At 42.5% G+C, this 16,218-nt stretch overlaps 1 protein-coding gene across 8 annotated transcripts in view; it reads left to right on the plus strand.

Annotated features, from left to right (window-relative positions):
* lyst (lysosomal trafficking regulator) overlaps positions 1-16,218 on the plus strand; it is a 51,305-nt gene that overhangs the window by 20,337 nt on the left and 14,750 nt on the right. For 5 of the 8 annotated variants that reach the window (XM_054798711.1, XM_054798712.1, XM_054798716.1 and 2 more), the window contains 25 exons: positions 1,658-1,866; positions 1,973-2,039; positions 2,191-2,300; positions 4,065-4,675; positions 4,774-4,947; positions 5,023-5,186; positions 5,585-5,775; positions 6,138-6,383; positions 6,565-6,738; positions 7,082-7,231; positions 7,814-7,951; positions 8,017-8,215; positions 8,293-8,421; positions 9,539-10,166; positions 10,876-11,056; positions 11,163-11,332; positions 11,412-11,642; positions 11,747-11,913; positions 12,222-12,374; positions 13,007-13,198; positions 13,592-13,803; positions 13,908-14,117; positions 14,417-14,593; positions 14,677-14,753; positions 14,836-15,024. In XM_054798711.1, coding sequence (XP_054654686.1) covers positions 1,658-1,866; positions 1,973-2,039; positions 2,191-2,300; positions 4,065-4,675; positions 4,774-4,947; positions 5,023-5,186; positions 5,585-5,775; positions 6,138-6,383; positions 6,565-6,738; positions 7,082-7,231; positions 7,814-7,951; positions 8,017-8,215; positions 8,293-8,421; positions 9,539-10,166; positions 10,876-11,056; positions 11,163-11,332; positions 11,412-11,642; positions 11,747-11,913; positions 12,222-12,374; positions 13,007-13,198; positions 13,592-13,803; positions 13,908-14,117; positions 14,417-14,593; positions 14,677-14,753; positions 14,836-15,024 — 5,149 coding nt within the window. The remainder of the gene's footprint in view (positions 1-1,657; positions 1,867-1,972; positions 2,040-2,190; positions 2,301-4,064; positions 4,676-4,773; positions 4,948-5,022; positions 5,187-5,584; positions 5,776-6,137; positions 6,384-6,564; positions 6,739-7,081; positions 7,232-7,813; positions 7,952-8,016; positions 8,216-8,292; positions 8,422-9,538; positions 10,167-10,875; positions 11,057-11,162; positions 11,333-11,411; positions 11,643-11,746; positions 11,914-12,221; positions 12,375-13,006; positions 13,199-13,591; positions 13,804-13,907; positions 14,118-14,416; positions 14,594-14,676; positions 14,754-14,835; positions 15,025-16,218) is intronic. The other 3 variants (XM_054798714.1, XM_054798715.1, XM_054798717.1) reach the window with 3 other exon arrangements.

The raw sequence follows: 16,218 nt of genomic DNA on the forward strand, positions 1-16,218 counted from the left end.
CAACAATGTCAAAAAACAGAGCTTGAGATGGGCCATACATTACTGCCAATGTTTGTTTTGTTTCAAAACTTACACTGCACTGTCACTGGAGTAATTTTAGGTTAATATATACAGTATACCATATATAATCCCTTTACTGCGTCACTGTTTGTTTTTGTTTGTAAGAAATGTCAAGATTAGTTTTGATGGATTGCGAAGGTATTTACTTTTTCTGCAACCCTTATAGCTGTTTATTTTTAACCTTGGGAAACCACAAATGTCTGCTTCTCCCAGTAAAAATATTGAATTTTACTGATAATAATGACAAAGTATTTCTGTGCATTGGCTGGGTATTTCTGTTAAATTGCACTGTGATGTTAAAGAAGTTGAAGCATGTTTGTGACTGTCCAGTGTGAATTTACTGAATGATACCACATCCTCATTTGTTCTACTGTGATGACATTTGGCAATAGCAATTTTAAAAAGTGCATGACATTGCAGAAAAATGTCTTTGCATGTTTTTCAACCGCTATCGGGTTCTTATGTCAGCTCTACTTTTCTGCTTTGGTCTTTCAGGTTTTCTTTTCAGGTCAGACACAGCCCGATTAAGTCCATTCACTCTTTCATTCCCCTCAGAATAGAGTCATTGTTTTGTGTTTTACAACTGCAGGCTACTACACTCATTGTGTCGCATGAGCTGGATCTTGTGATATTACGTCTGCATCAAACTTACACTTCCTGGAAAACGGCAACCTTGAACACTTGGTGGTGAAGCCGCATTTAAATCCGATGTCATTTTACTTTGAATGCCCCCTCTTGGTCTAATCAAACACACTTGAGCATTGTCTTAAGGAAACCATTCCTTGTCCTGAGGTGCACTGCAGAAATCCAAGCAACATAAAAATTCTGAAATCAAGGTCACTCTGACAAGCTATTTTATTACTATGTTACACATATTTTAGGAAGTATATCTCAGATTTTTGTACATATGACTTAAGATTGGTCTAGTACTATGTGGTAAGAAGAAATACCTTGTTATAAGTATTTTCGACCCTGCTTTATACACTGTATTTACTCTTCCTTCTACAGTTGTTTTTGAAGTTTGTGAGCATTGTAAACAATGCTTGTGCTATGCTTTATGGCAGTAAATGTAATTTTATTATTTATTTTGAGCCATAACGTCTTTGTATTTGCTATTCAGTACTAATTTCATTTTGTGTTGCATTTCAACCATGTTCAACCTCTAACCTTTTTATTTAAAACCCAACCAGAAAATTGACTAAATTGGTGGTTTTGCGTATTAATGTTTAAGCTTTTAGTTGATGAACCAGATCCTTATTTGGTTGTGCGGTTGAGTATGGAAGCAGTTTGTTAAAGGCAAAGTAGGGCATCAGTTTGATTTATAAAAGAAGGTCTGACAAGCCACGTGAGAGTCTGCTGGGCTGCTCTGCTGAAAGCACAAGGAGGCTTCCTTGCTGCTGTGAGCTTAGGGCGGAGATGAATTCATGTTTATGAGCTGCCACCAACACAGCTGATTGCAGATGAATCAGGGAATATCTGGATGGTGAAGTTGTTGTGGTGTTCATGTGTGGTGTCAGTCAGCTGGAGCTTTATGTGGATGTTTGACTCAGTTTCTCAGTGTCTCTGATTTAGTGTTTCGTCTCTTTGGCTCCCTCAGGATTTAAGGTGGAGTCTGTGCAAGGGGAGTTTGCAACAGTGGCAGACGGGCCTGGGCGTGGCGTGCTGCTTTTCCCAGAGATCTGTACAGTTGAGCTACAACTTCTGGCCACTGGGTCCCCAGACCTGGAGGTCCTGAGTCATGTGTTTCACAGCCTTCTCGGTGCTGTCCGCGCCAACCACCGCAATGCTGCTCTGCTTTATGACCAGGTCAGAGAAACTTTTAATTCTTAAACTTCCTCAGCACTGTGCCTTTGCAACTTTTGCTCCCTGACTGTTCTCAAATATGACTGACACCATGCTTTGATCCTTACAGGGAGGGGTCAAAACCATCCTGTCTGGCTTTCATAACATCCTTAGCCAAGCGGACTCTTCCCTTATAGGTTTGTTACAGAATTTTCTTCTCTCTCAGGTGTCACATGTGTAATTTCATTTTGGGCATTGAGAAAGTTGCGTCGTGAAGGTACTGCAGGGTGCAAAATCCCTACTTGTGTTAATATTGTAATAAGATTGAAATCATCAATCTTTTTCAAGACTGCCAGACCGTTATAGTGGAACTGCTGGTTGCCATGGTGCGCCAGCGAATCACAGCAGAGGAACTGGCCCTCTTGATTCGTCTCTTCCTGGATAAGACTCCACCTACTGTAAGTCATAAACCCTATCTGTGATATCTGTCATATTTCATTTCACAGCTTGCACTCATTTTTTTTTTTTTTAGCAGGATTAGTGACAGTTTACACGATACAGTTGTCCCTCGTTACATCACAGTTCGAACATCGCTCCCTCACTCTATCGCGGTTCTCCAGACATTAATTAATAAATGATTGCTGTTTCATGGTTGACTACAGCCTACTATTAGTAAAAAAAATATGCGTACTTAAGCAAATTGTACATATTTTTACAGTATAAACCATTAAAACCACCAATTTGTGAATGCAGTATTCTACATTGGTCACTAGGTGTCAACAATGTTCGGTGAGACCAGCACCGAAACACCAGACTTGAACAACTGGCTTTTACTGCAGGTTTAAGTTATCTCACAACAGGCACCATTATAATAACATAATAATAATAATAACACGGGTTACAGTTGCGGCCATAGCCCACAACAAGCTAAAACTCAACTCTGAACCCCTGACATCACTCCCTGTCCACCATCGATTCTGCTCCTCTACACCAGGGGTCACCAACGTTTTTCCTTGTAAGAGCTACTTTTACAAAATGAAAATGGCCAAGAGCTACTCATTTTTGTAACATTTATTTTCAGAGCTTATTTTAAACCCAAACAAAGTGAATATGCAGAACATTACCAAAATGCTGGTGTCCTCAACTCACATTTTGTATTTCAGTATGCATTTCTTTCTACTGTTCTTTCATTATTAACTGAAAACCTGAATGAAAAGCAGGCTTGCGGGCACCTCATGTGGTCGTGGGGGGCTACCTGGAGGGCCCGCGGGCACCACGTTGGTGACCCCTGCTCTACAGCGTTTCTACGAGGTTACTGTTTCAAATGGCTTATTTTCTCTGATTATATAGATTACTTGAATGTAAAGGTGACAATATGGGTGTTATTTCATGTCTATATGGCTGTGATAATGTTCACCGTATTTGGAAGATAGTAAACAGGTTTTCTATGCCATAACTATGAAAATATCCCATTTATAAATCCTACTTTGCGGAAATTCACTTATCTCGGTCAGGTCTGGAACCAGTTAACCACGATAAACTAGGGATTATTGTATTCACGTCTTGGTTTCTAGCAATACACCAACACATTTTGCTCCCCTGGTTCCTCCTCATTCCTACCCACAGCACAGATGTGTTGGTACTAATTATCACCACAGGGATGTGCTATCAGGTAGGAGACATAATTTATAGCCAGTCTCCAAGAAAAACGTTTCCAAAAAATGAAGAGAGGAATGCAATAACACGTAGGCTATGTGCTACAGTTTTGTATTGATGATTTTTTTTTTTTTTTTTTTTTTAGTTCTAAACTTTTTCCACTGAGGGCCGCATACTGAAAAGTCAAATGATGCGGGGGGCCACTTTTGTAAAAAGGCAAAAAAAACTCCGCTGTTGTCGGTTTTTCACATTTATGCTGTTTTTTTTTTTTTGGTTTGTTTGTTGTTTTTTTTTTTTTTGCATTTTTATTTTTTTACAATGTGCCACCTGTGGGGCTTTAAAAAAAAAAAAAAAAAAGAGCCCTGGTCTGCACTTTGGACACCCCTGTGCTATGACTATTAAGGGGTTTACAGTGGTGTTTTTTTTAAGTTAGTTGTGACGCATCACAGTGTTGCCACTGTTAATTTGCACATATAATTGTGATGGTGATTATTTTTAGCTACTCTGAGGCGAAGGAGGGGAAGAGACCATTTCTCTCACATACTATTTGCTTTATTTCTTGCCAGGAGATTTTACTGAAGGGTATCTTACAAATTGTTGAAGCCAACGTGAACATAGAACCGCTTTACCAGCTGGACTTTCCAATAACCCTCGGGGCCTTGACACCGGGAGGAGTGTCCCCTAGCTGTAGGGCAAATGGTACTGCTGGGGGGAAAAGTGTTGGTCTGCTCTGGAAGGGCAAGCTGTCTCCTGGCCGCAGGGAGGGAGATAGCGAATTGAGACCGAGTCACCTGTGTTCCTCTCCCTGGAACACGGCACCTTTACACTTACCCCTGGTAGGGCAGAACTGCTGGCCTCACATGGCTAGTGGCTTCAGCGCCTCCATGTGGCTAAGGGTGGTAGAGCAGGAGGAAAAAGAGGGGAACACAGAAAAAGGTGAGAAACTCATCATTTACCAAAATGCATTGATGCCCGGTCTGTTAATTGAAATGTTTGTTTTTTTTATTACTCTTTTTCCAGAGAAGAGGAACATGCCTGCAGTTGATTCTCACCATGGCTCGCCTCAGGCTGGGCGAAGAGTAGTGGAGGAAAGCCTCATTCATATTCTATCCATGGGCTCTAAAGCACTAATGCTTCAAGTGTGGGCAGACTTCTCTACTGGATCACTCACATTCAGGTGAGCGTAAGAGTACGCTGTAGTTTCATTAGGTCTGGGAGAAGCAGGGTTGTACTTTGTAAAGTTTCATATTTGACACAAGTGTACTGTTGCCCCAGGGTTTGTATCGACCCAAACGACGAGATCAAAGCAGGGCTTTTGGCTCAGGCAGAGTCTGGTGAGGGACTTTTCCAGCCCGGCCAATGGCAGCACCTCGGTCTCACTTATACCCAGCAGCCTGAGGGTAAAAAGAACATCCATGGCCGTGTGGTTGTCTGGGTGTGTGGCATCATGTGAGTAGAAATATGTACATCCTAGGATTTGTTGATTTCCAAAATGCTAGCATAAAGCCCTCCTCTTTGTTTCAGGAAATGTGAAGTTTTCTTGGACTACACTTTGCCCCGAAAGTCCAGTTTATCCTCTGACAGCAACAAGACGTTCTGTATGCTGGGCCATTGTATAGCATCCTCTGAGGAGGTGTCTAAACAACAGCGTGTACACTGGAGCATGGGAACAGTGCTCCTCTTCAATGGTAGGCCTCCTGTTAATGCCGGGGTTTTTTTGCCCTTCTAATCTTATCACTCATTCATTATCCTATTTGGCGTCAGTGCTGCTCCTTGATGGTATAAATATATACTCATGCATATTTATAAACAGCATAAACCCCTCCTGAGTGGGTTGTGCCTTATCAAAGCATGTCTAATGTAGTGGCCAGCTTTCTTAATGCAGAACTTGTGGCTTCAGCTAATGTTTTACTACAAGCAGTAGTATTGTCTGATGTTTTTGTCAGACATTTGATTTTGTCAAGTTTCTTACAAACAAGCAATAGAATATCTAGGTTCTGTGTGGTTTTCTTTTGCATTAACCACTCCTTGATGTGGTCTGTTTCTGACATTCAGGGAATTCAATCTTATTCCGTGCCTCTTACAGGTGCCAGAGTAGGTTCTGATGAGGCCTTCTTCCTGTACACGAGCGGGCCCGACCTCACCTCCATCATGCCCTGCAATTATGGCAAAGCCACAGAGTCATTCTCCAAGTTTGTCACTCAGGAAGGGCTCAAGTGTGAGCGTGTGCGGGAGATTCTGATGAAGAGCAAGGATGTGGACACAACAGCTTTGGTTGTAAGTCTTTTGTTACACCGTAAATAATAACTTACAACACGGGTCATTTATTGTTTCTGTTTATGTTGTGTGAGTGATGTGCCCCTCCAATTAGTTGTCATTACTGATACGCTGCAGGAAGTCATTATTCCTCAATGGAAAAAGCTATTCTAGTTAAGCCTGACCGATTTCAATGAGACTGCAAACGCTTTTCTTGCAGTAATTGCTTATAGATCTGTGGTTAACAGCTCGGGTGATTAGAAAAGGAAAGTAAGTGAGACCATCGTGAAATTGCACACCAGTAATGACGACTTGTAAAACAACTTGTGACTCTGTTGAAAGAATAGCCAATTTGTCTTGAAGCTGTTGTTATTTTGTCACAGGAGAGCTTGGCAGTTGTGTATGCCCCCAGCAGTCCCAGGGTCTATACTATCTATGAGCCTGTAATTAGACTGAAGGGACAAGCCAAGACTGTGGTGACCCAACGACCCTTCAGCTCTAAAGAGGTGCAAAGTGTTTCCTTGGAGCCCAATGCTCTCAAGGCCCTGCTGCCCACAGAAACCCACGGCCTGCAGAGTGTCCTGCACAAGATTGGAGGGTCGGGGAATTTTGTATTCCTCTTTGCACAGGTAGGAGAAAAATGAAAATACTATATTGCAAATAGACATAGTTGCTTTAAATCCACCCGTAGCCAAGTATAAGGTTCCTGAAGGTGCTATGTGTTTGGTTATTTTCTAACTAAAGTGCTGGATGAAGAAATGTGTATGTTTTTCATTGTGAAACTGATGCATTGGACTCTCTCTCCTGCAGACAGTGGAGCTGAGTGACTGTGAGATGACGCAGGCTTTGGCCTTGCATATACTCTTGTCCCTGTCTAAGTTCAACCAGCATCGCATCCATGAAATGAACTGTTACCACGGCTACTCTATGATACACCAAGTTCTCATCAAGTCCAAATGTGTTGTTGGATATCATATGCTGAAAGTGAGTCCCGGTCGCCTATCTTGATCTTTGGTAAATCTGTCACAGGCGTTTTTTTTTTTTGTTGTTGTTCTTGTTGTTTTAATCTGATCCAGCTTGAACTTGTGCCTCTCTGGCCCATTGTGTTACCCAAGACGCTGATGTGTGTGTATTTAAGATGTGTTGCTTTCGACTACCGCTGCATACACGGATTGGTTATATTAAGCATTCATTTAGAAATATGATGAGGTGTCATTCATTCACACTTTCATTCACTGCCTTTATTTTCCTCTTCATTTTAAAATGAAATGCATCAGGTCTTATCTGAGGACACTGTGCAATGTAACGTTACTTTGTGTCTGTCTAGACTCTGTTGGTTGGGTGTTGCAGTGGGCCTATTTTAATCCTGGGGGAAGACGGTCAATTCCGTTTGGACACGGAATCCATTGCTGTGGTGCAGGACATCAGGCTGCTCTCAGATGTCCTGTTGGACTGGAAGATCTGGGCCAAGGCAGAGGTAAATACTAATTAATTAAGTGGCTCACCTAAATAAACACCTACAAAATCTAAACTCATCTTAATCATTGTTAAAAAAATTATTAGGCTTTGTAATTGATTATTTTATTGTTAATAATTCTGTTAATGAAACAGTTGAAGCAAAATGGAGTGCACTTCTAGCCTGTACCCAGAAGAGGCACTGTCACCTCACTCGCAACTAGGTTGCAACTCTTTTCAGTTGCCTCAATTCAACCTTTGCAGCTTGGCGTGACCTAGATGACTGAATTTACACAGACACGGGAATCAAAACGAGTTTAGAACCCAGTATTTTGGAGTAAATTTCCTCCGCAGTTGATCACTATATGTAGCAAATGCCCATGGCTTCTGATTATCATAAATCATGCACATAGGTTTTATTATTATATTGTATTTGACCTTGTCACATGAATTACAAAAAGAAGTGGAAATCTATTTTCAAAACTTCTACCTCGTTCAGAAACGATGGAAATGACATCACAGAATCTACATGTTTCTTATTTTACAGTGTTATGTGCCCTTTTATCTCCATTCCATATTCACTCATCATCCTTGTTTTGGGTAGTGCGGCGTGTGGGAGACATTGCTGGCAGCCTTAGAGATTCTCATCAGGGTGCACCACCCTTACCAGGTCTTTAACATCCGTCAGTTCCTGAAGGCTGAAGTTGTGCACCGATTCCTGCTCACCTGTCAGGTGTTACAGGTGTGTCTTCTCAACATCATTAACCCTACCTTACAATGGCTTAACAAGGTATTATTTGTCTTAAGGAGCATCGGGACGAGCATCTGACTGCCATCCCACAGGAAGTCTGTTTGTCCTTCATCAAAATAATCCAGGAAGTATTGGGCTCCCCTCCAGACCTGGACTTGCTCAAACTTATCTATAACTTCCTGCTGGCGGTTCACCCACCGACCAACACCTACGTCTGCCACACGCCATCCAGCTTCTACTTCTCACTGCATATAGGTGAGGAGTCAACGGTTGAATGCAACATCTGTATGGACATTGTACTCGAGAGGTCTTTTGCTGTCTCAATTTGTCAGATGGGAAGCTGTACCATGACAAGGTACAGTCCATTATGTACCTGCGACACTCCAACAGCGGAGGGAAGTCTGCCAGCAGTTCAGTGTTGTCTCTTTCCCCAACAGTGTTCACAGAACCTTCCCAAGAAGGTATGCTGACATCAGATTTTTTTACAGGGACATGAAAGCACCTTGCGGCGCAAAGATTTTCCCTTTTAAAAATCATAGTTTGTACTGTGGCTGTCATTAATTTGTAAAGTGATTCATTTATATGTCCGTTGACATAATGACAATACTTTAGTAGGTTTAGCTCTTTTAATAATACATTTTATGTATATGCGCCAGGGTTTCGTTTTAAGATTTTTTGAAGATGTGGCGGTCGGCTGTGGCAGGATGTAAAAAAATATATATTTAAATTTACTCGGTAACAATGCCAACACGTAGTTTCCACAGGCTTGAACAAAAAATGCATTAATTAACTTGAAATGCCTTTCTCTCTGCCTTTTCTTCCACTCCTTGTTTGTCGAGTGCCAACATCAAATTTTTTGAATTCCTGTTTTCGTGGGTTTTATGAGCTGTAAGCCCAAATTACGTAAAAATAAACAAATAAACACTTGAAATCGTTTAAATTGTGGGCCCTGAATCTATAAAAGTTTAACTTTTTGAATGGAATTATGGAAATTAAACAACTTTTCCATGACATTCTAATTTTTTGGAAAGGGTCTGTATATGTCCATTCATACACTATTACTTAACATTGTTTTCACGTCAAAAAAACAAAAACAAACATCATTTCCAAGGTTGGGCGCTTTTCTGCCCTGGTGGTGTAATGGTACAAGCTGCTGCCCTTCATGCAGACGGTGTGGGTTTGGCTCCCACCCCAGACCCCAACATCCAGTCATTGGAGATGTCCAGCGACGTTACTTGCCCGGATAAATGGGAATGTTGCATCAGGATTGGCATCCAGCTTAGTAAAAACAAGCCAAAAGAAACATGAGGGTGACTCACTGTGGTGACAAAGGCAAAAAAAAAATGAATGTGCTTTTCTGGGCCCTAAGTGATTGTAATATTTTTATTAAATGTTTAAGAAAAAAGAACATGATGATCCAAAGTTTGGGACACCTGGCAACTACACTGAGAAAATGTGGTGTGTTAGTACTTGGCCATATACTGTAGTATTTGTGTCCTTCCCAATCTGTTTACATTCAATGGCTTTACACAAGCAGTAAAGCCGAACAAATCTGATCATTTTGGTGTTTTCCTCCAGGCCACCTCCATGTTCCATCTCCTGAGCACGGAGGTGAAGATCAGTCTTTACGCCCTCCCAGTCTGGCACCATCACCATATACTTCCCCTTCGCTTACACCCCGTCTCACGCGTAGTGGCTCAAATGAGGCAGGTGACGTTGAGCGGGTGTCGCTCTCTACCCAGCAGGCTCTGGGCAGTACAGAAACTCTAAAAAAAGGAGGAGGAGGTGACGAGCAACTCCTGAGCAGTTGTGAATCCGCAAAGACTATCTGTGACTCGAGGGAAATGGGCAAAGAAGGAGGTCAGCGCACCCCATCCATCAGCGTGGAGGAGGAGCGGGACGAGGCAGCCGAGGTGGACAGCCTGGCGGAAGGGAGTGTGGGCGTTGCAGAGTCTGAGGACAGGTTTGACTGGACTAGTGATGAGGCGCCTCGACGTCCTGACAGCCTTAAAGGTATACAGTCCTTCCAGAGGAGCCACAGCAACCTGGACAGTCTGGGATTGGCTTTCCCAGCTACAAATGGCTCTTTGGCAATCAGTCGCTGGCCCAGTGCAGCTGATCGAAGCTCTGTACCGGAAGACTGGGAAAGTTACACCTATTCTCCTGGCTATGAGAGAGCACACAGCAAAACTGATTCCAACGACCGGTATGTAGGTCATTTCATTTCAGCAATACTTTTTACTACAGTATGTCTTTTCAAGGGACAATACTACAGAAATTAAACTTGGACACATCAGGGTAGTCAGTGATGGAGTTTGTTTAGCAGTATAACTTTACTATCCACTGAACGCTCAGCCATTTCTGTCTAAATAGCTGGCAACGCAAATGAGTACCAAGATAATTGTTTCAAGCCTACAATCAAGTATGGTGGTGGTAGCATCATGATCTGGGGCATGAGTGCTGCCGGCATTGGGGAGTTGCGGTTCATTGGTAGAAAGTAGGCTGCATGGCACTTGTTGGCAAATGTATAGGTGTACTTGTGTTGCCAGTTATGAGACAATAATGCCTGTTTGTTGAGGTTTTCAGCGGCGATATCAGAGAGGAAGTTATATTCAAGTTTCAAATCTATATTATTGACCCTTGAGAAAATATGGTTAGATGTCTGAAACATGAGGGATGTACTGACTTTTGTCAGATGCTATAAACAGAAGTAACAACTCTTAATAAGACAGATAAAGGTTGTCAAAAATGCACAAAATGGAAATGCCTAAGCGAAATAAAGGTCACCAAAATAACCAAAAACAATAATTCAATTTTGCAATAATAAATAACCAAAAAAACATTCCTTATTGCAATTATCTAGTAGGATTTCTATATTTCTTGTAGGAGGTCTTGAGTGGTATTGTGTGTCACAGGTCCAGTACGGAGGACTGCCTGGTGCTCATCTGCTGTGGCCTCTATGACCTTCTGAGGGGTGTTCTGCTGCTGCTGCCGGACCTCATGCTTGACGAAGTGATGGACAAACTCATCCAGCCCGAGGCCTTAGTTGTCCTCGTCAACCACTCATCACCTCTGATCCAGCAAGGCGTCATGAAGGTCAGCCTTTATATTTCCACATACTTGAAGAAAAATCTACATTTTACCTAACTTTTGATAGTTTGGAAGGTAAGCACTCCTCAAAGTATTCTCCCTTACTTCCTAGCTGCTGGATGCATACTTCAGCAGAGCCAACAAGGAACAGAAGGAGAAATTCCTGAAAAATCATGGTTTCTCCCTCCTAGCCAACCAGCTGTACATCCACCAGGGCAGCCAGGGGCTAATCGAGTGCTTCCTTGAAATGCTGTTTGGACGGCCAGTGGGCATGGAGGAAGAGTGTGTTTATCTCCATTGTTTATGTTTTAAGAGCTTAATGAGTATTTGAAGTAATGCATTTTACCCTGTTATTCAATAGTTTGGATCTGGAGGAAATGGAAACAATCTCACCCTTCACAAAGCGCTGTATCATCCCAGTTTTGGGTCTTATTGAGAACTCTCTCTGTGAGAACTCGTTGGTGCACAACATTCTCTGCATGCTGCTGCAGCTTCTCAACGCCTGCCCCAAGCTGGCAGATATCCTGCTAGATCACGGACTGCTCTACGTGCTCTTCAACACCCTCTCCACCCTCAATGGCATGGAGACTGGGTATGGCAGCTTGAACGATTGCCTCCCTCAAACATCTTTAGCACTATAAGTGTTCATTAAGTTTGCCTGTACAAGTGTTTGAATCCTGTCATATTTTTGTGCAGCATTCCCCTGAATGATTACAAGCTCCTCGTGTGTGACATCCAGCAGCTGTTGGTAGCTGTAACTATCCACTCCTGCAGCTCTTCAGGGTCCCAGTACTTTCGCATCATTGAAGATCTCATTACATTGCTTGGTTTCATGCAAACCAGCAAGATGCGGCGCACACAGGGTGAGGACTGCTTTCCTGACAGTCAGTGCACACGCAGAATTCAACAGTGTTTGTTATGCGTTCAACAATGTAAGACATCAAGCTGTCAAGTTCTGCTGCAGAACAAAACGGGGTTCATTATCTATAACAACCATTCATCATTTTTTTACTTCGTTATTATCCCTACAATGACTGATTTTGTTCTGTGTTGTCTAAACTGATAAAATCAATCTGTGGATGCTTAGACATTTTGACATGACTGCTTATTTTGAGTTATTGTCTTTATATTGTTGTGTCACTCCCCACCGCCCCAATCCATTTGGTTCTAGAGATGGCAGTTGCCTTGCAGTTCCGTGTCCTTCAGTCGGCCATTGAGTTCATAAAGACCACAGCCAATCAGGGACCTCAAAAGCTGAGCAGCTCCCACAATGCACCAAGCTCTCCGCATCACGCCATTTATCAGAAACGAAAGAGCATTGCAGGTGAGTGTGTCAGACCGGAGAGTGCCTCCCAGTCTTTATCCATGTCAAGGCAAAACTCACCGCCATCTCCACTCTCATCTGTTCATTGATCCTCTCCTCATCCAAATTGAAGGTTCCATTGCCCTGAAAGACTCCATTATCCCCCGCATTCCCAGGCAGCACTACTGCTCCTACGGCCAGATCCCCTTGCCCTCTCCCTTCAGCTTCCTATCCCAGGACTCCCCCCTCCCCTCCCCTACTGGAACACCATCCTACATGCTCCACTGTGATGCAGGTAGCTGGGACTACGGTCCGCAGCAGAGAACATTGTCCCACACATGGGACATGTTTTCAAATGTTGCAGTGAACTCACCCACCTTTCCCTTCCACTCACACTGCAATTACATTCGCCCACTACGTTCATCCACTACTGGTGCTTCTGTGTGTGTGCATGACTTTTATGAAAGAATGCTTAACTAAATCAGTGTTAAGCATTCCTGAGCAGATGGTATTTTAATCAGTGAATCCTCACGCACACTCGTGTGTGTGTGTGTGTGTGTGTGTGTGTGTGTGTGTGTGTGTGGAGTGACTTTTTGAATTTTTCACATGCATTTTCTCAGCATTTAACGAGCCTGCTCATGTCGCGCTTGCAGGCCGACGCCGCTTCTCTCTGGCCCAGACAGATTCTCTACTTATGCGAATGCGCTCCGTAGCCAGTGACGAGCTCAACCAGATGATGCAGAGGAGAATGAGCCAGGAGAACCCCATTCGTGCTAGCGAGACTGAGTTTGTGCAGAGGCTGCAGAGGCTTGTGGTCCTTGCTGTCAACAGACTCATTTATCACGGTAAAATACATTTTAAAAAATTTCTCTGCAGGAGCCTGACTGAAAATTCTACAATCTTTCCAATCTTTCTACATTCAGAGGCCTGAAGTACTCGAAATCGCTATCTTGCTGTATAGTTCCTTTCATAGTTAAATTATTACCAACCTTTCACCAAGCTTTTAACATGAGCCCAGACAAAAATATCATTTAAAGAAGGTGAATTGATACTGGATTTATACAAACGATTGAATTAAATTGATTTAATAAATGTAAAAGTTTTCTGAAAATTGTCTTTTAGCACATTAAAAGCTATTTTATTTGATAAAATAATATTGTCATTTTAAATACAATACATAAGCAACATAATACTTCCTGTCTAATCGAGTGTCTCTCTGGTTGCTTTTCTCATTTTAGATGTTAGTCAGGATTTATTTGACCTGCTGAACATCCCCGATTCTCCAGACCAGCAGCTTTTCACACCAGAATCGGGAGACCAAACGCATGAAGAGGGTGGCTCAGCGTCTGCCCCGCATTCTCCTATTCCCTTCACACTGCCACCTGCAAGCAAAAAGAGTTTACAGAAAGATATCCTCAAACTCATGATGGATGGGATTAAAATCAGCCTGGTAAAACGATTAAAACGAATCCCCCCCCAAAATATATTTTGGGGGGGGATTGTGATTATAATTTTGATTTTTTAAATTTTGATTGCTGTGTTTGGATTTCTCAGGGCAGTCCGGGTCGAGGTGGAGCCCCACACCAGCAGTGGCGAAGGATCCTGTGGTCATGTCGGGACACATTTCGGGTCCAAATTGGTCGCCTGCTGGTGCACACGCTGAGCCCTACTCGTCCCGTGTTCGATAGAAAGGAGGCACTGGAATTTGTTTTTGATCCAAGACATTTGGATATCCTTAAGGAGAGCCTCAGCCCCGGTCTCGAAGTGAGTGGAAAGTATTGTTGTCACCTCACATTTTCATATTTACCAGTCGTGAAAATAATGTCTTATCCACTACATATACTGTATAATACATCCCCGGTGTTCACGTGGGTTACATTCCATTGTGCACGTAATTTATTCTAAAGATTGGAGGTGAGAAATTAGTTTTAATTGCCTATTTAGCTGAATTGTGAATTTCTCTTGGAGATTAATAAAGTATCTATCTATCAATGTAATTCAAAGACTAGTGTTTCTTCTAGCAACATATGTCACTCATATGCAAATTCAACTGTTTCTCACAGCATGGACCCAAGTTGTCGCTGTACCTTTACGAGATGCTTCAGGACCACAGGGACTGCCTCACCAAAGACGAACAGAATGCCGTAGGCATTTTCATGACCTCGCTCAAGCTTTGTGGCCATCGCTGCATCCCACCCAACGTTCCACACAAGCAGGACCTGCTCAAGGCCATTAAAGAGGCAAGCCTTTCTGCAGCTGTCATGCCTTGTCAACCTTGGATAGGCATAATGCTTACTGCGTACTTGTAATTGGCTTCAAACAGGAAAAAATCAAGTATGAAGCAGAAGAAAAAACAAGCAAAGTAGCATGGGAAAAGAAAATGACCAACACTCAGAGAAAGTAAGTAGAGTAAAAATAGTTGATAAAATGTTCCTTCCTTTTATCAGTTCAATGTAATCCTGTTCTTATTTTCCTTTTGCAGTCTCATCCAGAGGCTGGATGGAAAGTCCAAAGATATTTCTAAGATCGCGGCTGACATAACGCAGAATGTGTCTCTGCGTCAAGGCATGGAGAGAAAGAAAGTCATCCAGCACATCAGAGGCCTCTACAAGACTGACCTGAGCGCCAGCCGCCACTGGCAAGAGCTGGTGCAGCAACTCACGCATGACCGGTGGGCACAGAAATACATCTCACCTACGGAATTTTGTTCAAATCATTTGTAGCACATGGCTAGAAAAGAACAAAAGTCGAGCTATCCAAACTGTGTGACGGGTTCCTTCGATGCTTTTGTGACTCAAATTTGAAAGGTCCCATATTACAGTCATCGAACATCGCGCCCTCACTCTATTGCGTTGTTTCCAAAGTTAATTAATAAATGATTGGTGTTTCGCTGGTGACCATCCAGGGTTTACCCTGTCTCTTGCCCAAAGTCAGCTGGAAAAGGCTCCACTATACCACTGCGGTTATAATGAGGATTAAGCGACACAGAAAATGAATGATTGGTGTTTCCTGGTTGAATATTGCCTATTATCACTAAAAGAAATGTGCATATTTAAACAACTGTGATGTATTCATGGCTTAACTTAAGCATTTTCAAACATAAAAATGGCAAAATAAACGAAAATATTGAGTACCGTAATAGGAGTGTAAAGGTGACTATAGGGGTGTTATTTCATGTCCACAGGACAATAGGAAATACATATTTATAAGGAAAACAGGTTTTTCATGCTCTAACTAATTTGTTAATATAGAATCCGAATTCGTGGAAATTCACTTTTCGCGGTCGGGTCTGAAACCAATTAGCCGCAATAAACGAGAGACGACTGCATCCTTTTTCAAAGTCTAAGGTCCCACAGTAGTGTATTCAAACTGTATTGCCCAAAATCTCGCCACGAAGCTGAAATTCAGGCTGCGGGACACCGGGAACAGGCGGTTTAGTGTGTCTGTAGCTTTAATTCTAATGAGCGGTGGCCAAGCTTGTCACTGTGCCGAAAACTGTGCAAGAAATGCTATTGTGTACTTTATCCACTTTTTACTTACACCCTGTAACACTGCACTTGCACCATATATCAGATGCAACACGAGCATAGCTCTGTGAGCTACAGTGCTAACATTGCAGTCACATTTCAACAGCAACAGCACGCTAGGTCAGCCGATTTGCTGAAGAAAAACAACATGATAAAGTTTACAGCTCACAAGTTTGTAGAGTTGGCAGAGCTCCAAGCTTTATTTTAATATGTGAAGTGGAGCCTGTTTGACTAAGCAGTGCTCTGTGGTGGGCGTATTTTGGCAGCGACCTCATGTGACATTTAATGGTCATAAACAGGCTTTAGGGACACACATTGCTGTTATAACATCATTTAAA

Source organism: Dunckerocampus dactyliophorus, chromosome 14 (genome assembly GCF_027744805.1).
Source record: "Dunckerocampus dactyliophorus isolate RoL2022-P2 chromosome 14, RoL_Ddac_1.1, whole genome shotgun sequence".
In the NCBI taxonomy this organism is placed as follows: Eukaryota; Metazoa; Chordata; class Actinopteri; order Syngnathiformes; family Syngnathidae; genus Dunckerocampus; species Dunckerocampus dactyliophorus.